The sequence below is a fragment of the Apus apus genome, chromosome 12 (genome assembly GCF_020740795.1).
Source record: "Apus apus isolate bApuApu2 chromosome 12, bApuApu2.pri.cur, whole genome shotgun sequence".
NCBI classification, from domain to species: domain Eukaryota; kingdom Metazoa; phylum Chordata; class Aves; order Apodiformes; family Apodidae; genus Apus; species Apus apus.
The window spans coordinates 13,438,466-13,462,985 of NC_067293.1; the positions used below are offsets into that span (position 1 = coordinate 13,438,466).

Sequence of the window (24,520 nt, forward strand, 5' to 3'; positions counted from 1 at the left end):
TCCCCTGGGTTTCAGAGGAGTTGAGCTATGCTGAAACATTTCCTTCCTTATGGTCACGAGCAGGTCAGCTCTCTCCTCATTAACCATCTGTCTTATTGCAAGAAAATTGCAGGAATGTATTATCTCTGAAGACTGCTCTTTGCCTGCTGTGTGTTGTCAGAACCAGTCAGTGGATTTTAATGTTATTAGGAATAGAGTCAGATATACCATAGAATCATAGAATGCTTTGGGCTGGAAGGGACCTTAAAAGATCACCTAGTTCAACCCCTCAACAATAAGCAGGGACAACCCACAGAATCACAGAATCCTCATGGTTGGAAAGGACTTCTGAGATCACTGAGTCCAACCACAAAAAAACCCCAAAACAAACAAAACCCAAAACACACACAAAAAACTCCACCACAAAACCACACCCCAAAAAACCCAACTAGATCATGTTGCTCAGAGCCCCATCAAGCCTGACCTTGAATGTCTCCAGGGATGGGGCCTCTCTAGGCAACCATTCCAGTGATCCACCACCCTCATATTAAAGAACTTTTTCCTAATGTTCAGCCTAAGTCTCCCCTTTTCTAGCTTAAAAACATTACCCCTTGTCTTATTGTTACATGCCCTTGTGAACAGGTCTTTCCCCAGCACCAGATGATCAGGCAGGCACACAAATGCAGCATGTGCAGAGAAGGAAACAGGCAACGTTGTCCTGTACTTCAATCCATTTTGTAAAGAAATAAATTTAAATAAATTTTTCCCAAGCACCTAATTTGCATTTCAACAGTCTGATGTTATATTGCAGGAGCTATATTAACTTCCACAGAAAAAGAAATAGGAAATAGAGAAAATAAAAGATGAAGAGAGGATGTGAAAGTTTTTTAACTGGCTGTTAACTATGCTTAAATAAAACCACAACCTTTCAGCCACCAGGGTTTCTAAATAATCTACAACTTCCTCCTGTACCGATTTCTAAACACATGCATTCTTCAAGGCTCTACAAAACACACTTCATAGTACATCATCTGTTTTAACAGGACTCATCACAACTGAAATGTAATACCCTCTAGATAGTGTCTCAAAAGATTTTTCTTATTAAGCACCTCATAGGCAAATTGCCATATTGAAGGGAAGAAACATACATGAACAGGTGCAATTTACATCCTACTAGATATCTTTGGAGTCATATCATGAACCTCCCTGATAAAATAAAAACAATGATTTCTGAAATGGAAACATCCAGTGCTTGCTGCCAGTCAAATCTTCCTGAATTATTAGACAGAAATTGGAGGAGAGTAAGTTTAAGTACCAGAGAAGCTTTAATATCTAAACCAAGCAAGCACTATTTTAATAAGGCACAAAAATACCTGTAGGTTTTCAGCTGAATCCTCCTTGCACGGCCAGTGTGGAGCACTGGATGTGAGTCTCCAGTCCTCCCTCTTCCCTACATGCTTGACCAGTCTTTTCGACTGCACCAGATACACAGATCCTTACTTTGCTTTCACCCACTGTAATGCACACAGGCAGGGGGAAAAAACACTACAGAAAAGCCAAGATCTTTCTCCACCCCACAGTGATAACAGCTCCACTGGCCCTAAAGAGGTATTTTCTTTTTTTTCCAGGTTTAGATGACTGTATTTGGAACTGACTACATATTTGCACATCAAGGTGTTTCCTACATGGGACACCAAGACCCCACTAAGGACAAAAGGATGACAGTATCATCCAGGAAAAGGTCAGCTTGAAGAACAATAGAATTTTTGAGCGGTTGGTTCCCGAGCCTGTGCTTACAGAGATTCATAAGAAGAAAAGGAGATCAAGGGGTAGAGGAAGGGAGCTGGTGGAGAAGGGCACACTGCATCTCCTTCCAAAAACTTACAAACACAGCCCTGCAAATGAAAATACCAGCATGAAAACTTGACCTTGCTGGAGTTAGCAATGGCTTTGACACTGATGGGCCATAGAACGGCCAAGCACTGGTATTTCATCCTGCTGTGTACTGTGGTCTCAGTGATTCATGTTCAGAGATTTAAAAAAGCAGGAGACATGAAAGTATTGCTGCTGCTCTTATCCCTCCCCCAGGATACAACCAAACTGAACAGGAAGAGTTCTGCTGTTTTTAATGGTTTCTCTCTATCTGTCCTACAATACAGGTGTGGACTTTAGTGCATGAGAACAGAGTTGACCCATGGACATTTGGGTCTTGCTTTGGCTCAGCACAGAGAGGGCTCACTAGCTGCAGCATTTAGCTCCCAATATAATCGCAGATCTTTTCCCACTTCCTTTTTCAATAATACCTGAGTTGTTGAGATGTCAGGTTTTGATGCGAGCCAATTTCTGACCTGTCTGCACATTATGCACAATGGAAATCTCTATACAGCTATTTCATCAGTTTGGAGATGAGGCTGAAGATTCTGGTGTTTCCTTCACCAGGAGCCTCTGTAAGAAAAGGCCAAATCACCAGGACTCAGGGAGAACTTTTCACCACTACATGAGGCCATGCATTTTGGTTACACACCACTTCACCCTCCTCTGCAGCAATGGCTCTGTGGGGCCATAAAGAACATTAGAGCGGTTTCAAGCTGAAAGAGGGTAGATTTAGGTCAGATATTAGGAAGGAATTCTTCACTGTGAGGGTGGTGAGACACTAGAACAGGTTGTCCAGAGAAGCTGTGGATACCCCACCTCTGGAAGTGTTCAAGGCCAGGTTGAACGGGACTTGGAGCAACCTGGTCTAGTGGGAGGTTTCCCTGCCCATGCAGGGCAAGTTAGAACTAGATGATCTTTACGGTCCCTTCCAACCCAGACCAGTCTGTGATTCTATAATTGTATGAACAGGTATGAATCAGAGCATGGCTCAAACCTACAGCCTGCAGCTGCAGCCTGCCCAGCTTCAGCCCATGCAGCCACTCAAGCTCAGGGAGGAGACTCCGTGAGAGCTGCCAAACACTTCACAAGAGGCAGTTCACTCACACTTGAGAGCAGGTAGGTAACATCCAAATTGATGGTGGATATCAATCAACACTGAGAAATGAAATGAGCCCTTGTGAGCTGAACCACCACTCAGTGCAGTGCTCTTTGTGTTGTGCTTGCTGTAATATACAGAGTCAGACAATACCATCTACTGATAAAACACTTCTTAAGTGAGTGTGACTTGAATAGTGATACATGCTGATGTGACTTGCTAGGAGAGAAAGCAGGGTGTGCAAAATAAATGCTTGGAGAGATGGAAACCAGGACTGTTTGAAATGTTCCATTCCACACTCTCCCTTTGATGGTTCCAGTTTGCTATTTGCACATCCCAGTACAATCCTTCCTGCATCAGCAGCATGTTCTGATGTAGTGACCAAGGACACCGCTCAAATCAGGGGCCTTCCCAGAGCTGCTGATATTAGAAAAGGGCTCTAGTGACTGCTGAGAGTCTGACCATCACTATTTCAACTGCATTTATCACCTCACCATAAAAACAAACCATTGGTGGGACTTGGCAGGCAAGGTTATAGCCATGGAATGAGGTTGATAGATTCTGGATATGGACCTGAATGATCCCTGTAATGATAAATCACAAAAAACCTTTGGTTTTCAAAGCAGAAATAGAATTATTCACAGTTCATATCCCAATGAACAGATAGAGCCTTATGGTAAAACCACCTTTCTCCTATCTACTGACCAGGCATGGTAGCTTCTCATATGTAATGCACTGGAAGAAGCTTTCAAGGAGGAACTGGTATTAGTGGGTGACTGATGCCTGCATGCACACAGCTCTTCAAGCAGAATGCTCCCCTTCTAACTCACCATAACAAAGCATTATTTACACCCAGTCTTTCGGAGGTGATGCAATTAGCCTTAGGGGAATGAGTGCCTCCTAAATCTTATACACCAAAGTGAGCGACAGGCTAACATTCCTGCTCCCGCAGAAGGGGTTGAGGAAGGGTTGAATGAGTCAGTAAAAACAGATAAATCATGAATTGGAATTAACTTCATGCTATGAAGTTAAAACACAGAGAGCTAGCTTTGTAGTGATTTCTATTCGAAAAATGAAAAGAAAAAATATCAAGTGAGCTGTCTTAAATCCAGGTTGAGCCTGAGTCAGAAGTTTTACATTTGGAGAGACCAGGACTGGGAGAAAAGCCCTGACTTCTGGTACATCTCAAATTCTATTGTTTATTGGAAGCTTCCCTGCCTCCTATTCCAAATCTCAGCTGAAATTATATTCCAGGTTCCAGTATCTACCTACATACAGCACCAAAACCCTGCTTAAAGGTTTGGGTGTTGTCCATCTCTAGTTATGCTCTATATATGCATTTATATCTGTATCTTCTGTATAACATGTGTGTTCCTTATCATTATATTAAGAAATTAAATGGTTGTAGCATCAGGTTGGCAGTGATGCAAAAATATTTCAGAAGATATTTTTCAAGGAAATAAAATTTTTTCAGGCTTTCAAGACCTTAAAGATACAAGAGAATTGATTTGTGAACCCCACTTTTCAGGAAGAAGGAAGGAAAATATATTTATCCATTTTTGAAGTGATCAACACAGACTCACAAAACTCTCTACTTACAAGAGTGATCTGGGCTATTTACATATCCCTGGTATTTACTGGTGTCCTACAGAAATGGAAACTTCTATCTCCAGATTGAAGTGCCTTGTTTTCCTTTTAAGAACCACATGACCTGTAAAACTTTACAAGAGTCTCTACCAACACAGCTTTAAAAATGCCAAAACAGCAGTGAAAGGACCAAACTCTTCTCTTCATAATGTGAGTGACCTCGCAGCAGCTGACACAGTGATGTGGGTGTGTGGAAGGTACAACCTCAGCGGGTGCAAGGCACAGGAAACTTTCAATTCACTCAACATTTCTTTTGGAAAGAGTGGAGATATTCAGATGTTAAGTGTTTAAAAGACATGTGGATGTGGTGCTTAGGAATACAGTTTAGCATACCACTTGGCAGAGTTGGGTAAATGGTTGGACTTAATGATCTTAAAGGTCTTTTTTATTTGGTCTTACTGTAGCAAACAGTCTCTAGAGAGATCAGTCTAACGACAGCTTAATTTTATCCACATTTCCTGATTCAGCAAAAAAAGTACAGATTGGATAATTTCTATATCAAAGAGTAAAGGCCATAACTATCACAATTACCCACATTAACTCCAATTGTTTCATAAGAGAAGCAACTGCTATTTAGAAGACAGAGCCAGAGGGAAACAAAACAGCTTAACAGCACAAAGCCTGGTATTAAATTAGAGGGAAAAAAATCACTTGTCTTCTTTTCCTGTCATTCCTGTGATAATTAAATGAAGGGCTGCAAGTGCAGAGGGCTTGCTGTTGGGTAGCAAGTGAAGCTGCATCAGATGCTTCATAGTCAAACCAGGGTGACTGTGCTCATTTTCTCAGTTAACAGCACAAAAAGAGGTTGGTTTCTGTAGTATAGATATTCTCAAGCTACTTGCAGATCAAGACTGCCTCCTCCTCAGCTGGAATTTCAAGGTCTTCAGCATGAGGAAATTACTGTATGGCCTCTAGACCCAGCATTGACTGGGCTCTGCCATGCAGGTGGGGCAGAGACCTGCTTTTAGTGCCATCAAATCAATGCTGTTCAGGAAGATATATCCCCAGTGCAATGGCAACTGGCTGGTGAGCCAGGAATACCCTCATCTGCCACAGCTGCTGGACATAATTGTGTGAAGAAAAATATTATTTATAGTTTAATTGTAGGAGCTACAAGTTATTTATAAGGAATGCTTGCTATTCTGGTATTCTTTCTACAAGCGTCATATAAGGAAATAAAAACATTAGTGCAACACTTAAAGAGTACAGGTGTTTTTTGGCATCTCATTGATTAGAAATGCAAATTTGGAAAATAATTAACTAATGTGGTAGAAATCAACAATTTGCATAAAGCTCTTTCAGGGCTTTTCTATCACAGCTGCAATAGTTTCCCCAAGAAATAGCTTAAGGAAGTCTGTGCTGAACTCCATTGCCCATGGAACAAGCTCCCAGCCTCTCTGTCCACAATACACACTAAGCCTTTGTTTCACAGAGAGGCAGATAAAGCATAAATTAAAGTCAATACTTTCAAAAATAGGTGAATGATGTTTGCTCCAGTTTCATGGCACCCAATGGTGGTAACACAAACCGAGCCATCCTGGCTCATCCGTGACACCAGGGATACACTGCCTTTCTAGGGCTCAAGTCATGCCCATGACACCACAGCAACCCTCTGGGCATCCAGGACTGAAGTCTACTGCTCTCCCTATTCCTGGTGAGCACTCCAGGCCTTTTAGTCATTAAGCTTCACTGGCCTCCTGAATGCTCAGTTACTTTTTTTAATCACACAGAAAATCCACATTGCAAATCAAGGGCTGTCTTGTCCAGATCCTGAAAATCATATCCAGATAAATTAATTCTTCCCCTGGCAGGCAGGCAATGAAATGGGTTGCTTGTGTAAGGATTACTAACCTGAGAAAGGGTTTGCAACATCAAGCCCATTAAACTCCTGGTTCATCAGGTGAAGGGAACAGATCCGCACTTCGAACTGTGTCTATCCCACTTATTAGAATTTCTTTGGCTTTTTGTTCTGTTTCAGATCATCCACTTATTTACTCTGAGCTTAGTGTACCTTCTGTCAGTGTCAATATGGCTCAGCTGGCAGCAGATGCTTCTCTAGATCTGAGCACGCTGGTGTGAAATAACGAGAATTGAATGAAAATTGATGTGAACTTTTGCCTAAAACCTGAAGTGAAACCTTTGTATTTATGAAACTCTGCTTCTAAATTCTGTACCAGGTCCACAAGATATCCTCATTTTAAAAATACATTAGGTCTTTCAGTTTAGTTGGGAGCCATGAATACTGGAAGGATGAGTACCAGCCCACTCTTTTCAGCTTGCTAGACCCTTTTAGTTAAAACATTAGGTTCTGGAGCTGTAGTCTGAGGAAATATGCCCTCACACATCCTTCCAGATTTGCCCACTCCCAGTCAGCTCAAATTCAAAGCCCCGCCAACACTCTGGTTCCAGATGAACACTGCTATCTGGTAGTAGGATAGTTTAACATCTGAAAATACTCTGGAGATGAGGATGGAGGGTCTAAAATGAGTTCCTCATTAATGTGCATTCAAAGTCATCAGACTAAGGAAGGTGAAGAATGGTTTATAAAGCAGACAGCCTCTTGTGCTGTGCTTCTGAAATTAGCTCTCTGGTTTTTAGATACCTCCTGAGACTTTAAATAAACAGAACTGTACTTCACCAATTAACATGTCTGTTTTGCTTAGCTCCCCAGTGAATTTAATCTTAGAAGAACTGTACTGCTCAATATTCAGTGCTGTTTGGGTAAAATTACAAAAATGAAAAACAATGTGATAGTACCTGGAGCATCCACTGAACGTAAAATATGAAAGGTCTTAACTGATCAATTGTTTAAATCATTCAATCTGCTGGTAAAAGCTATTGGCATTATATCCAAAGACTCCCTAATCCATTCTAAATTCTAGATTCATTGGTTAATCCTCGATTGCTTAATGCAAGCAGTTCAGCATGGAAATACAAGTTTTCTCATACAATTTTTATTCAACGGACTTGTTTTCTTTCCCAGACCTTTTTAGCTTTTCCACCCAGGAATTCAGCAGGCCTACCTTCAAGAATTAGCTTGACTATGGCAAAGCTAGTTTCTGAAACCAAGGCTATAAGGATATACTCAAATCTGACAACTTTTTTGCTTCCTTTGTCACTGCCTAGCCTCTGCTATCACACCCCGTGTGTAACCTGCTTGCTAGGACTCATACAGGAGTCTCTGGTTTCAGCACTGAGAAGTCATGCCAAGAGCATGACATTCAGTCTCTCTGTGACTGAAGTAACAGTTTCCTTTGGAAACCTCCTCCCATTGGGCTGCAGTTCTCCAAAACGACCATAAAACTCAAAATCTTGGGGTTTATGACTCCTTTTTCTTGCCCCCCTTACTCCCCATCAGTTTTGCTAAGCAGACTTCAAAAGACACCTCTTGACTGACAACGCTACAAATGCAATTTGAACTTCCACAGTCAAGCTGGATTCTCAGCTTCAGCACCTCATCACTTGCAATAAAAGTTCTGCCAGGAAAAGGATGCTTTCAGTGGGCTTGTAAGGAAGCAAATGGGCAGAAAGCAGTAAACATTTCTGTTGAGGCTGCCAAGTAGGAACAGAACTGAATTCATTTCCCTTTAGCACTGCTGCAACTGCAGGGCTACCTGAAGATAAAAAAGACACAAAAATCTGTTTAATAAGGTCGCTCCAAATACCCCCACAGGACAGATTTGCTGATGATGCCAGCCTGGATTAATGGGTAGTCATTTTGGGGAACTGAACTGCCCTTTACTTATTTTGGCACAGAAGCTGACAAAATTTGTTTGTCCTGGCACTGCTGCACCAGCTGAAGCTCCGGGACCTGCCCTGCAGCAACAGGCACATGTAAGAACTGGAGCAGGAACACCCATCTGCAGGAGCAGGCACACTCCTGCTCCTCAGTCAGCTTCTCCTGCAGCCCTTCCTCGCCCACAGTCCCATACCCTTAACTGATTATTACTCTACACATCTTTAACCAGCGTTAACTAACACTTTTGGAGGTTTCTCAACACAGCACCAACAACCACCTGAAAACTAACCCTTAAAGAAAACATGAACGAGAGGCAGCAGCAGGGCTGACCAGCGAGGACACATCTTTCTCAAGCCACTGGCTTGTGGTTGGCTAACTGCAGGTGCCTTTGGGAGTATAAAAAGAGAAGGGAATTTTATCCTAATATTTTCTCAGCATGCTTCCTCACCCTCTGGTGAGCTGATTGAGGACATTTCTAAGAAAAACATGGCATAATTGTATTTTGCAGCATTTTTCTTTCAGGAATTTGCCTTACTGATACTCAAGCCCACAAAAATTAGTTCCCCAGCAGAACAACGTGCTGAGTGGAAAACACTTCCTGCAGATTTAATAAATGTGATGAATCCTTGTGTTTCAGTGTCATTCAGAGTTAAGTTTCTGTTCGGGTTCTGAATTTGTTTTCCAGTTCCAACCAACCTCAGTTGGTTCAGGGAGCCCTTGGAGGTTGTCTTTGATTGCTCCAGCATCCTTGTTTAGATGCTCCTCTCCACACAGGCCTTCCCAGCCAGCAGCAGGGTGAGCCATCTCTTTGGCAGGTTACAGAGGGAGTGTAACCAGGCAGAAGTGCTGCTGAGTCACTGTGACAAGAGCTGCTCATTAGCTCAACCCGCAGCATGAGAGGGAGGGGAAGCCCTTCTGGGCAGAAGAAGGGAAGGCAGACAGCTTTCTAGAAGGAAAGGTAAGTGCAGGAAAGAAGCTGAGGTTTCATGATAATATTTTCTCCTAGTTAAGCCACATTCCAAAAAAACAAGTTTGGAAAGTTATCTTGCTTCTGATCTTGACAATATTTCATACATCTCGGGGTGGGGGTGGGGGGTTGGGAAAGCAACAACTCAAAAATCCACATAAATACTAACGTACATGTTTTCCCAGCAAATTGCCTTACAGGGAGCAAGCACATGTATGTATCACCCTACAGCCACCTGCACTGTGCAGCACTCAAATTTAGGAGATAAAAGCAGCACGTTTCTCACTGGCTCTGCTTAATCAGAGCAACATCATCCCCTGTTCAGTGATCTGAACGTGCGATCCCACCTGAATGTGCTGAGAGCCTGGCAATGCTCTTCTCATGCTTTGTAACTCAGCTGTCTGCTCAAGTCCTTATCTGCTTACAACCCCAGCTTGCCAAACACACTTTGCAACGTGATGATGAAGAGCTGTGAGTAGCCTTGAAGTCCTGGAACTCAGTATTCCTTGTTTGCTGGCATAGGGAATGAAACACGACACTGGAAGTAAGCAGTGTGTGTGATCCAGGTGCCAAAGTGTCAGTCTTGGGACCAGCTTCACATTTTGCCATGGCTTTTTTTTTTTTTTTAAATCATGCTCTGTTTGTGACACTGTGACCCCAGAGAGCAGCACAATGGACTGAAAAACTGGGCTTTCTGAGCTACCATGGCACATCAGCCACATTTCCAAGCTTGCCGAGTCCCAAACTTCTCTGAGCAACAACTGAAGTCTGAGTTTCTAAAGACCTCTTGTCTTTTCACCCAAGGACTTTGGATTGTCTGGCAAATGACTAACAAAGAAAGTGGATGCACTTCTAGTCTTTTCTCTACTTCACATGTATATTACTTATGTCACAGGACATTGAAACTGTTCTTGCACAAACAGCAATTTCACTGCTGATTTTTAACAGCCACTCTATTAGGAAACCATCACACAGGTGTCTAAGCACAGGTCTGTCAGGAGCTGTGCAGTGCACAACCCTGAAGCACCACTTCCTCATGCTTGGGCTCCTCTTACAAAGCCTCATCTCAGAAGGGGCTGAATATCCTTAGCTCCCAGCACCTGCAGTGAGGGATAGATGCACAGTGGCACATCTGTGTGTTGCAAATGCCAGGTGGATGACTTATTTAAAAAAAGAAGCAGCATAGTTGCTCCAAGACTTTCAGCCTGCTGAGTTTCATAATAATTCTCCTACGTGAGGGTGATGCCCTCCTCACTTCTCTGCTGGAGACAGCAGGTAGCCTTTCTGCCAATATCTGGAATCACACTGATTCCAGCAGAGAAAATCACCTGAACAGTACAGCACCCATCGCTCAGCAGCAGAACATATCATTAAGACAGACCAGCACATATCTCACTGAGGAAGACCTGCTGCAGGAAAACACTTTGCTTCCCCAGGGATTCAACCCCCAGGAGCATCCACATCCCAGAGTGGGGCCACACAGTCCCAGAAAGCTCCGTGACAGGCTACTGCTCTCTTCAGCAAACAGGAGACAGGTCTGTGAGCATCAAGTTTTGCAGCTATACTACTAGCTCACAACTAACCCCTAATGCTCATGTTCAGATCCCCTGGTAATGAACTGAGCCTGTGAGCCTGAGGCAGGAAGTGCTCATCTGGGCAGTGTTATCAGGAGCCTGTGATGCTGCATGGACACCCACCAGGCTTCTCCTGTGCCAGGCACCAGCCAGCAGCCACCTCTGAGCAGCAACACTGCTGTGACACCAAACACAAACACAACTGTTTGCATCTGCTGAGCTTGGCTGCCAGCATCACTTAGAGCAGTGTCCATGGCTGAAGGTGTCAGAAAACATTTAGCAGTTCAGGCTGGTCCTACAATGCCTGGAAACCTCCTCAGAGCACGCTCCTGCCCCAGTGCTGCTCCCACACTTCACCTACCCCCTCCTGCCCCCGTTGCTGTGGGACAGCAGGAGCAGACAGGGCTGCTGGCAGGAGAGCTGCCCTCCTTACTGCGAGCAGGTTGCACTGCCATCCAGCACACAGCAGGGTGTTGCCATGAAAAGAAAAATGTGCTGCAGCTGTATCTAAGACCCTATCACTGAAGCGAATAAACTGTATTAAGGTGTAGTCTGCGCTTGAGCATTCATGGTAAAAAAAATGATTTATACTGACATGCAAATTTAACTAGATGAAGCTTTTGATTATTTCCCCTATCTCTTGGTTTGTGCTATTTCCCTGAGGTGGAAAAATGCTCTTTGCCAGTAATTCATTATGAATGCCCCAGCCATTCCCATTAGCTACAGCAGGTCTCCACTGCACAGCTCAGTATTAAAATATGCACAAACTTCTCTTCTCTCCAACTCACCAAAACCAATTCTTGAATCACTCTGAGAATTTAATCACATTTCACTTGTCCTGGCTATAATCAACGTGCACACTTTGTTCAATATTTACTTTCTGTGCAAATACCAAACTTCTATATGACAATTATTTTACATACAGAGGACAATATTAGCTGAATGCTCTCTTAGGGTGAACTATATATAAAATTTTGCATAGAGTTTATCAGAGGGCTCCTTAAACCCCTGCTAACTCTGTACTAAGTGCAGAGACAAGAAATGGCAAAATTAAGCCACATCAAGCAGCTCTATTAACTCAAACATATTTGACATCCTAGAACAGTTAACAAAGGAAGCACAAACAACTCTGCCATGCAGCGTAATTCCTAATACCCACCCTGCAAAAGGCTGAATGCCCTGAATTTCCAATAAATGATTTGGAATGCTGCAAGAGGGAGGGACAGGCTGGGTCCTATCACACATGGTCAGGGCAACAGGTGACTCTCAGACAAGGACTCTGTCCAACCTGGGAGAAGCTGTTAGCAGATTCCACATGACACAACTAAAACAAATGCTCTCGTAAATCACAGGAACCCAGAACACGACAAAATGGAAAACGAACACTCTTTACAAACTGAGTTGCATGGCTCCTGAGACTGGCCAGAAGGATGCAATTTAAGTTTACTCTTTCTGACAATGTAAACAGACTAAACAAGCACACAATTCAATCAGCTGAAATATTCTATAGGAGAAATATGTCTTCCACGGACAATCATTAAATGATTTAACAAATACTGACATGATGGAAAATGCACAGCTAGATAGATGTTCTCAGGATGTGGGTTTTGGTTGGGTTTTTTTGGATTGGCTGTATTTTGGTGTATGTTGCAGCCTACGGAGAACTTAAGCAGTACACCCAATCTACTCACCTACGTACATGCCCTCCCTTTAGTGAACTTCACTCAGCTGCTGCTCTGTATCTTTGTGAGCCTCCTCTGTCACATCACAATCACTTTCACGAGAAAGCAATAGCTGTAGGACTACATGTCCAACAAACAGAGCCTTAAAATAGTTTTCACTCTTTTGTTCAAGACAACAAAACAACACAATGAGTTCACAGGACAGGAAGCCTGAAACACTGAAGTGTAGCATATATGGTGGACAGCTGAAAGATGCAGTTGATCATAGAAAGAAAAATAAGATTAAATAAAAGCCATCCTAAAATATAACTGGGCACAATTCATTATGCAGTTGCACAAGTCAGCACTGCCATAACACTAAGTCATCTGCAGCAGCAAGACACTGGTGTAAGAAGGGATTAATCAAACCCTGTGTTTTGATTTTAAATGGATGCTCAAGCCTCACACAGCAGGAAGAGCTACAGCTTCCAAGTGCTCCTGACAACATCCCTCCAAATAAAATTGTGAAGGTCATTCGTCTTGGGAGACATAGTCACTCAACTCCCTTCAACTTTGTTAGGCAACTGGCTACAAAAAAAAACAACATTTCAAATGGGATGTCCTCCTATGACATGAGGATGCATTCTCCAGCTGGTGTGGAAGGGAGCAGAGTGAGCAGTGGCAGCACAGCGGCTGCGGGGAAGACCCAGGTCACTTCCCTTCACTGATAGTCAGCACTTCTATAACAGAGATAACTATATATATGTATTTTTAACCTAATATCTTTTTACTTTTTGTTTAGATTTTTTTTTCTTTGCTGAGTTGCTTCCTTGTCCCCAAGGAGCTTTTATCAATACATTAAAGGTCTTTTTTGCTCCAACCAACAGGCATTGCAAACTAGATGTAAACTCTGACAGCCAACTACAAATACCTGTTCTCTGCAGACTTATTGCATACCAGTGATCCCCTCATGGAGCAAATTCACCTCACTCTTGAGTACAGTCATTGAATCAGAAGCAAACCAGGTTACAGACAACCTTTGAGGTCAAATACTTGAACCTCCCTACTGGCAGACTGGGAGGGAGGAAGAGGAAAGGCCACAGCCAGAGCTCAACACACGAGTAAACTGGAGCCACAGGTATTCTCACCTGCCCACAGCTGTAAAAGGTTGGGGCTAAGGTGTATTTTCTACATATGCAGGACACTCAGAATCAACTAAGTCCATTCTGTTGATGCACAGCCCAAACTGAAAAAATGTACCACAAGGAACAAAACACAAGAATTCCCCACAGCCACTAAATGCAAAAGGAACTGTGATTTAATATTTCGATTTAGGGCAAGGTGCATGGAATAGGACCCCTAGTGTGTTAGCCCTGATGTGCTTTCCTGTGCGAGCGTGGGGAAGCACTGAGCTGAGCCTCTATTTATCCTCCCTAAGCCAGATGTCTTATTTACCTATTTACGAGTGGGGTAATTGCCACGGACTGAATGGCCTCTTTATCAGGCATGGCATTTTGGAAGTGTTTCAGGCTAAAAGGCACTATCAGGTGCAAGGCACAGACAGTAGCACGGGGTGAGGAACAGGCACGGCACAACTGTAAGGTGGTTTTCCAACCCTTTACCAAATGAACCTCTACCCTTTGGCACTGCACTCTGAAGGAAACAGTTCTGCAAAGACACGGGAACGACTGAGATGCCCAAGTCACAATAAAGCTGCAAGCAAGTGATCATGACATACACCACAGTGTTCTCTCTGCCTGTTAAGTTGCATCACCAGTGCTAATTTCATTTATCTCCAGAAATGGTGCAACTATTACAGTTATCTGTACATTTAAGTACATGTCTATTTTTCCCTATATTTTTGCTTCAGGAATTTGACAATGTTTTGTGGGGTTTTTGCTTCTGATAAATCCCATGTTGCCATCTGTCTGCTCCTGACAAATCTCATCAGCAACACATCCCTGCAAGGGCTTGAAAACCCTCAGGATGGATGTCATTTACTTGAGCTATCTGTTCCCCAGGTTCCCTGTTGGCATCCCTTGAACAGGTGAGTGTTCATCTGGTATAAATCAGCTGAGCTCTCTTGGGACTCATTTACATCAACCAAGAATCCAGCCTAAAACACAGACCTGATTTCTCATGTATCAGACTGTATCCTTTGCTGAAAGGATCATTATCAGAGGTGCTTAAACATGGTGCTGGAACTGCAATTCCAGCAAGCTTTTTGCATAGCAGGTGAAGCAGGGGTAGATGCTCCTCACCAGCCCATGTCCATTGACAGAGACATGAACTAGATTTTAGCCACCAAGACAGTTTCTTGCCATTATTGTGAAGGACAAAACAACCAAACCACAAGGCACCTGGTGATAAACCCAAGATTATTGAGAACTTGGGTGGAAACTTTCTTTGGAAAAGTAGATCAACATTAAATGGACACCTGTCTTTGTTAAGAGCATCTAAAATATGAATTTGGGACACAACAACATGACAAAAGTCTGTTTAAGGCCTTTCCAAGCCTATCAGGTTCAAAAAGAATAAAAGAATAAATATAAGAAAACATAGCTGCTTAATAAAGAAACAAAAATGACCATTGTAACTCAGGGTTATCACCAGTTAACTCTGCAATGGCATAAACTATTCCTTTCAGATACTAAGGGATTCAGTGAAGATGCTATTCATGGTAACATATGAGACCACATGAAGAACTACCCATAACCAATGCAAGTACCAAAAATCACAACCAAAGCAACTCTCTGAGCTCTGGCTAAGATGCATAGATACCTACCAAACTAAAAGCTGAACTTCATAAAAAATAAGGGGTTTATTCTGCCACTCCTCCGCATATTGAAGGATATTCTTAAGTGACACTTCATTCTCTCAGTGGTCCCTTTGACTTCAGGGTTGTGGCTGACAGTGAGAAGCTACCACTCTGTTGTAGGTGTACAGTGGCTGAATCTGTCCCCATCCCATTTCCTGCATCATCCAAGAACCTTTTGCACCTTTGCAAAAATACACCTAATTCTTCCAGAACGCATCTTGCAATGACAGAATGGACCTACTCAAACCAAGTGCGCTTCTTACATGTGACGATGGAATTTTGTTTTATGGACAAACCTCTCTATTCCACCTTAGAGATGTCACTCAAGAGATACAAGGCTTCTTGAGGCAGAATGGAGGCTGGAGAAGGCTGCAGGATGAAATGAGTGGGCAGCCAGAAAGGAGGGCAGCTGAGGATGTTATTATAAATGAAAATGCATGCACAGTGCAGTCATAGAACTATGGAATCATGGAATGGTTTGGGTTGGAAGGGACCTTAAATACTATCTAGTTCCAACCCACCTACATGGGCAGGGACACCTCCCACTAGATCAGGTTCCTCCAAACTATATCCAACCTGGCCTTAAACACTTCCAGGGATGAGGTATCCACAGCTTCCCTAGGCAGGCTGTTCCAGTGTCTCACCACCTTCATAGTGAATATTTTCTTCCTAATGTTTAACCTGAACCCACCCTCTTCCAGATTAAGGCCATTACCCTTTGTCTTACCACTACATGTCCTTAAAAAAAGTCCCTCCTCAGCTTTCCTATAAGCCCCCTTCAGGTACTGGAAGGTGCTCCAAGTACTCCCTGGAGCTTTCTCTTCTCCGGGCTGAACAACCCCAACTCTCTCAGCCTGTCTTTATAGGAGAGCCTAATTCTCAGCCAAATTCAAAGGTACATTTGCAGTGCAAATGTAAATGCCACTGTGCAGTCACAGGACTGTGACTACATGGGATGAAGGGGGCTCCGCGTGATCTGGCTGTGTGGCTACAGCCCTGCAAACAGATCTGTGGATTAACCACATTAAGCAAACAGCCAGAGCAAAAAGAAGAACGGAGTTCAATGCCATTCACTGAAATTTCACTTTGTCCCAAAGCACGGCCTGTTTTAATTTGCTTTTGCTCTAGCAGATACAGGAGGAAAAATATGCAAAGCTGCCCTACGTCCCAGCTGTCAGGATGGCAAAAGAAATGAGAGATTTGAATAAGTTTACTTAATTATTATCAGTATTACAGGCACCTTAAGGGACTCAGTCATAGAAGAGAATAATTTATAGTAGATAATAAATTACATTTTCCTCTACTTTTCTCCTTGAGAAAAATCTATTAAGACTTAATAATTAAAACTCCTGAAAAAAAGTTCAGCTAAATGTTTTTAATTGAAAAATGGTCTATTTTGTAAAAATGTCCATTTTCTTTTTTTCTTTTAATTAAAAAAAGACACTGTTTGCTCTCTTGAGAAATACCACTAAAAATTATTAACTGACATTCTTCATCAAACCTGCTAATAAAACATTTCTTTACTCACTCAGCAACTTGAACCCGTAAGATTTTGACACTTAATTCTATTTCCATTTGAAAATCCTGGCCAAACAAAAAGACCTTACTTTCTGTAATCCCTTTTAATAACAGGAATAGAGATTATACAGGAGCATACAGAACATGCTCAGGCATGTGTGTGATTCACAGAGTTGTCCCTTTTCCTCTGTGCCCTGCACTGATTAGCACAATCAGACCACAGCGACCAAGAGAGAACATCCTCTCTGGTTTGGGTTTTGACTGTTGGGTTTTTTCATTTATTTCATACTTTGGGATCATTAGTTTGCATCAAAGGCAGTTTGACTCCATACATCCATAAGTATTCATAATGAAAACAGAGTAATAACTTAAAACCAGACCCTGAATTTGCTATAAAACCTCACATCTATGGGTTATAAGCAGAGTCCTTGGAACAATAAATTATTCATTTAATAACAATTTCAGGCAGAACAAAATTAAAAATGTTTACTTACTGATGTATAGAGGTATCCTTCACTGTTCATTGCCAGATACAATTTTGTTTGAACACCCTGAATCGCCACCACTCGTAAACCCACAGGTATGAGGTTAAACAAAGCTAGGAGAGAAAGGAGATGCAGAGCAAAATTAATCCTTTGGAGTAATGCAGATTAGAGAGAGAATTAAGCCATAATTACCAGTAACAAACCAAAAAAATGCCCATTCATGCATATATTAATTTATGTGGGTGCTATAGAACAATACTGCTACTTCTATAGCCACTTCCACTGATAGCTCAGAAGTTATCTACAGAGGGAATCAATGTATCTCCCCCACTCTGAAGATCATGAACTGGAGGTATTGAGAACTAAAATTACTTACCTACCTCATGAGCAGAATCCAGGGTCTGCTAAGTAGAGTTGGACGTAATTAATTTGTTTTTTTGCTTGTTGTTTTTGTTTGTTTTTTTTTTCTGACAATAAGTGGGGAAAAAAAAAAATCCCAAACCAAACAAAGTGTTTTTCAAGAAAATCAAAACCGTTTTTTGCAAATTCAGATCAGATTCAGGAAACATTTTTGACCAAAAGGAGCAAGCTGAAATTCAGAAAAGTTAAAACCCTTCATTAACATCTCAAAACGTTTCCACTCAGAGGACTATTTTTTTCGCTTTTTGAGAGGAGAACGGGTTTGGAAAAAAGAGTTAAATAACTTCAAAATGAAATGACAGCATATTCTTTATATCAAATCTGTGCTTTCAAAACTGAGCTGCCTCAAATGTTCTGCTTGCATTTATGGTTGTACACATGCTAAGAGTGGCAGTATTTATAAGCAGAGAAACATCTCTTCAAAAAATGAAGATTTCAGTTTGTAAAGTGGCAAATTTTAAAAGAAAAAAAAACACAACAAAAACAAACAAACAAAAGCAAACCTCTGCCATAGTTTTGATTCATAGCAATGTTAAAATTGAACACAAGTAATAATGAGTTGAACACCGTACTCTGTGTTCAAAATGTACCATTGGAGTTCAGAAAATTTTCAAGAACTGTTATCGTAGCCCAAAGCATCTCCCTCAATCTGTTTGATAAACACAGAGATAGGATGAAATAAAGCCAAATAGGCTCTTATTTCCTATAGTTTATTACTTGGCTGGAAAACTGGCTTGCTTCAGGCTGAAGGTTGGTATTTATGGTCACTGTCTGAAGCCAATTTAAAACTGAATTATAACTTTGAAATATTTTTATTTTTTCAGAAGTATAAGCTGAGAGTTATGACCCATTATAATTTCCTTTTTCAGCTTGACAACCCCCAAATGGTCACATATAATTAAAAGAAAATTTGCAGCTTGCCAGCATTAACTACAGATCCTAAATTCGGGGTGTGGGTTCATCAAGAGTGTACAAAAAAGGAGAAGGCAAACATATGTTTGTCCTAGCTTAATAAAGGGATGGCCAGAAGTTAACACTGTGCATTGGGGTGGAGTGGCTAAAATCTGGTGAGAACAGGCTCTGTTGCAGCAGGACACTAGACCTTCAGCCCTGTGTGCTGTCCTGGGATAACCTGAGCATCTCAGCCCCACAGCCTGGTGAAAGAGGGTGCAGTTGTCTCAGAGGGCCCTGCTGAGGGACCTGCCTGGCACCCTATGGACTACGGGGGCTCTACACTGAGGTTGGTGCACCTCTGAGCAGAGTTCCTCCAATGGCCAAACAGAGCAGAGCAGGTGGAAACAGCCAGAATTAACAAATAAATGCAGGAGATAAGAAAATTGTATCTGTGTTTTTCTTTCCCTCTCGTACACCCAAATGTAGGTGCAGACACACACGCAGCCCCCCGCACGCTCAGCTGCAAGCACAGAACAACAGAAATGGCTTTCTTTCCTCTAAAACAAACTGCTCTAGTTCTGTGCGGTTTTGGCAAACAAAACTTGAATTTTCAGTAAGGGAAATGCTTATGGAAAAGGATTTTCTCCTTCATTCTATCAAATGCTTGAATTTATTTGTGGGAGAAAATATTCCCTGCCTGACTCAGTAAATATTCCCTTGGAGAGCCCTCTAAGCAGCATCTGATCTCAATGTAGGCAAGAGAGCACAATTTAAAGCTCAGTATCCAGGCAGAACCTGGAGGTATCTTTTGAAAGGCACTTTCTTAATGACAAACGTATGAGTGGGGCAAGCATTTGGGTATTTCAAGCACAAGGCTATGAGGGTGGGCTCCACTGTAAATAGTGCTACCAACCTGTCAGTAGATCAGCTGAGGACAGGGCAAAACCTGGGACAGTCAAGAAGTTATAGCTCACGGCCACAAGCCAGAGAGATAGGTTTTAGTGAGCAATTCCTGGCTCTGCTGCGCTTGGCAAAGACACAAAGCTGAGTGACTTCTACCAGGGGAGACCTGGAGCACCCACTGCCATGGGTGCTCAGCAGCTTGCCTCAGCAGCTGAACAAGTTTTGCTGCCATAAACACACATGCTCTATTTTGAAGCAAGATGAGGGCTGGGCACACTCAGAAACTGGTTTAGACACCCGTGAGATTAGCAGCTGCTGTAGCACAAACCATGGGAAACTGCAAAAGGGCTGTGGGGGAGGAACACTGGCTCTGCCTCTGCCGAGGGGCAGAGAGACCAGCTGTTGGGGGGGTACCCAGTTCATCTGTCCTACACCAGCACAGCCAGACACAGAGACAGGCTGCCCCAGCTGCCACCTCCAAGGCAAGGGAACACTGGCAATGCACCAAAAAGGGGACCATCCCTTTAGCAGCAGCTGTTGCTCCCACCATCCTTGCACAGGAGCAAGAAAAAGTCTGGCTTCTGTAACAGAGAGTGGTCTGTAACCAGCAAATGCTGATAGGCCCAACAGAGCCCCCTCATTTGCAACCCCCAGTGCCATGGACAATGGGTTTGAGAGGCTATCATATTTTTAGAGGCTGACTCTCATGGGCAGATATGGCAGAAAGGGTGAAAAAAAAATGCAGGAAAATAAATTGTTTGCTACTATAATCAGTTTGTGTTAGCATAAGACAATGCAAAGTGATTTGCATCCTGCTCTTTCCTTATTATATCTGCTCTGTCTAAAATAAGGACATAATATTCATTGTAACGAAAAACTGGGCAATACCTAAGGGAGAGATGATCTTTGCTGTGGCCCTTGTGCAGTACAAGCTGACAGAGAAGTAGAGCTGCAAAGTAAGAGGCAGCAGGCAACAGCCAGATTTCTGAACGTGTACATCGCTGGGAGGTCTGTGCCATCCTTGGCTGGATCACCTGGACCTTCACACACTTTCTGCAGGACAGTGTTTCCTGTATTTCTTGATTTTATCAGCCCTAAATCTTGTTGTCTTGCAAAAATAAAGGAATAAATTATGCCTTGATTTAAAATCTTGCCCTATTTAACACACTTTAATAAGGCAAGATCTGTTTTGCAGCCAGGAAATCCTTTCCACAAGGCACTTCCTCAAATTACATGGACTCTTGGCTAAAACAGAGGTCTGGTGAGTGCTACAGCTCCTCAGCTCCATATTTCACTTCTTAGAAAATCTCAGCTTTCTTTTAAACTCCCTGCAATTATGGACAAAACTTGCTTTATTGAACCCTGCATGCAGCAGTGGGGCGGCAGAGCTTGAAATGCTCCCAAGTCAGGAACCAAAGGGGATCTTCAGGCAAAACTCCCACCAAGCTCTATGTAGCAAATGATGGGGAAGGTAAACTCCTGGGCTGCTGTCAGGAGCAGGGGACAACCCTTGGGGGTGCAAAGGAGAGAAGAATGGACTAGAGAAGGGTTTTCCCCCCATTTCAGGGGAGCTACAACTCCTGTGGCTTCTTTGAAGTCATGAATACAGGCTAACTGGGAGAAGTCTCTGCAGATATTGGAAGAAAGGATGTCAGGGACCTGATCTGCTTAACAGTCATGCTAGCAAGGCTTTGTGGAAAGCTCCTTGTGTGGATTCTGATCCACAGCATGTATCAGCCTCTCTTCCCGGCTCCATTAAAATTTTGGCAATTTAAATAAATTCAGGAGTGCAGGACATTCAGGTCTATAAAGTTACCTTATGTAAAAGAGGAATATATACAAAACCATGTTTGTTTTAATGATAAAATCCTCCTCTCTTCTGACACTGCAGCCCAGCCGCAACCATTTCTGGAATAATTCCATTATATTTAGGTATTCAGCACTTTGAAAGGCTAGTATCCAGCAATAAGAAGTTTTTATGATTTGCTTTGTAATCCATCACATTACGGCAAATTTGAGGGAGCAGAGAAAACTAAAATATCTTAGAAACAGATTAATTTGTATCAATGTCAAAAAGACAGATTCCAATAAATGTTCTCTTTTTTAAAATCTCAGAATCCCTATTAGAGGAATTGCAAAGTATTCCAAAAAAATGATCACTTAAAAAAAAGATGGAATTTCAGATGCTTGCTCTGGTAACTTCAAAGTTCATAATAATATCATGCTTTGATGTAAAAAGTACGGTTTGGCTGTTTCTTTATATTTTTTAAGGATATTTAACAGAATTACCCTGAAATCCTTGATTATCTGTACTGATTTTTAAAATAATAAACATCAGATGATTCACTTGAAGCAAGAGCCATGTTTAAGGTCCATAAGGATTATTCTTAGAGTAGATTTTGTGGCTGCACTGGGGATAACTCAATGAAGGCAGCAGCCCCTCAGCACTGGTGTTTGTGCTGCCTTTTCCACGCGTGAGGACGGGACCAGGAGCCAGACCTCAGGTGTCCCTGCAGATCCTGCACTTCTGCTCTGCCTTGGGGCAACCACCATCAGTGGCTGCAGAGGAGACTCCTCCAGCAGCCTAACTGGTTCCGTCCCACCACTCAGAAGTTACTACAGGGATAGGAAAAGGATTCAAGAGGGTGCAGGAAACATGTGGGAGCAAGTGATCAGACAAATAAGATAGGATGCTTCCTGTTGCACCTAGTGCTTACTCTGCCATATTCAAATGCCCCGTAAAATGAAGCAATGTTTCACCTGCAAGTGATTGTCATATGAAAGGGTGGTACTTAAATCAGTGGTTTTTCATAATGAGAAAGGTCTGCCTGTTCGTTTTCTGGTTTGTTGTCTAAGTGGCCTGAAATACTTTCTCAAAGTCCTTGCTCCTCCTAACTCCTTTCAGAATAGAAATGTAGTTTAAGCTAAACAGTAGGACTGTGTGAAACACTTACATATTTTAATTACACACACCAAATCTACATCGTAGCCATATTTTCCTCTTTTCTATTAATTCTCAAAGCTGTAAAAAAACAACAAACCACAACACAAAAAGAACAAACCAAAAATATTCAAAGCTTTTTTCACAGAAATGCTGAGGGGAAACTGGTGAAAAGCTGAAGGTATATTTAAGTTTAGAAGGGGTAAATAATAATAATAATAATAATAATAGAAAAATGTGAACTTTTAAATGCTGATGATCTCTCATTGTGGGAAATAACACAGCTCTGTTTGAATGAGCCTCTGTTTAAGAGTGGAGATAGTGTTATTCTATTTCAGGCACTCTGAGTAGGCGAGCAAATATTCCATGTTGGAAAAAAAAAAAATCTAATAAAATCCAAAGGACAGCAATGAATTTCTCAAGATTACCATGGAGATAACATTTGCTTTGTTTGTCATATGTGTCATCATTACCTCCTCTAGTTCATTATTTCTATAAGTGATTTTTATTTGCATTTCTCTCAGACCCAGTAAGTCTGACAAGAGTTCTGTGCTGTGAGCAGTGTTAATGCCACTTCCACTCAGTCACCCCAGGACAACGATTTTGAATGGACCTATATGGGAAGAACGAGACACCACATTTCACAAACACACCATTTATTCTCATGTCACTTACTATAACTACTGTCCTCCTCTTTTGTTCCATCAATTGTTCCATCTGCTTGCAACTGTAAGTGGTATCCTTGCCTGCTGTATAGCTTTGTTACTATACCTTTAAGCTGAGGCTCTGTAAAAAAACAATAATGAGATTAATGTGGGAAATCCTGATGTGCCATTCCAAGTGAGCAGGATGCTAACAACAAATCTCCTGGTTTCTTCTCAAGGCTGAGATATGAAAAAGATCCAAAACATGAGCAGGGCAACCAGCTTTGCAACACTTCTCATTTAGGCTGAGATCAAATCTATGTCTCTGAAATCAATTATCAAAATGATTAAATACCAATCTCAATTATAATGTCAGTAGCATGGTAAAATCTGCTTCCAGTGAATACAAATTCCAACAGTGTCCTGCTTGGCCACAGGAGCTCAGCCCTATCTCATTTAAGATTAGAAATGAGCTGGCAAAGAATGCATTCTGCCTTTTAAAAAGGTGCGAGTTCTTAAATGGAGAGGAAAAAGAGGACTACTACGATAGTGCTAATAAGAGCTGTGGTGACAGTAAAGAGCCTAAATATATAGCAGCAAATGTTTAGCACAGGAACTGCTGCAGCTCTAATAAACAAACCCCCGTTCCTCCCTGCTCCAAGGAGCACGGAGCACCCAAAGTGATAACATATGGAAAATGGAGGGGGGAACCCTGAAATCCAGCAATGTGTGGAGCTGCAAAATAAATATTACCATATGGGTTGAGGTAATTACCTCATCAGCTAGAAGAAGAAGAAAGATCAGAACAATGTATAGCCTGAATTGAATTCATTTTTTTTATAACCAGCCTCAGATTCACAGTTAGAAAGCGAGAGATCTCAGACTGTTTCAGATCATTCAAGACCAAAACATAAACAGCAACAAGGTCTGCTGTCAAGTCTGACACTTAAGATATCTCAGTAATGCACCAGGAGTAATTTAAAAAAAGGTCTACTTCCACTGAATCCCAATGACATCTGCATTGTAGTCATTGCACACAATTAGGCTTGTCAGGAGGTGATGCATCTCTGCACCTCACTCCACAACAATTTACTTAATTCAGAGATAAACACACTGTGAAGATACAATGTGTCATTTCCAGCAGTCAGTGTTTGGGTAAGATTCTTTGTGTTTGTAATCAAAGACATGGGGGAGGTCTACTCCTGTACTTCATTTTAGTAGGAGTTGAAGGCAAAATCTTATGGTATACCAGTTCCCATCACCAGTCTTTAATAAGGGTACTGACAGATGCACAGTTCTTATCTACCAACTTTTCTCACAATAAAGTAATCCAACCCTCACTTTGGCTTTTTAGCCATA

The 24,520-nt window shown here is 42.0% G+C and overlaps 1 protein-coding gene across 7 annotated transcripts in view; it reads right to left on the reverse strand.

Annotated features, from left to right (window-relative positions):
- FGF13 (fibroblast growth factor 13) overlaps positions 1–24,520 on the reverse strand; it is a 240,710-nt gene that overhangs the window by 32,735 nt on the left and 183,455 nt on the right. For all 7 annotated transcript variants that reach the window (XM_051630235.1, XM_051630228.1, XM_051630231.1 and 4 more), the window contains 2 exons: positions 23,193–23,303; positions 17,369–17,472 (listed from right to left, as the gene is read on the reverse strand). In XM_051630235.1, the coding sequence (XP_051486195.1) occupies positions 17,369–17,472; positions 23,193–23,303 (215 nt within the window). The remainder of the gene's footprint in view (positions 1–17,368; positions 17,473–23,192; positions 23,304–24,520) is intronic.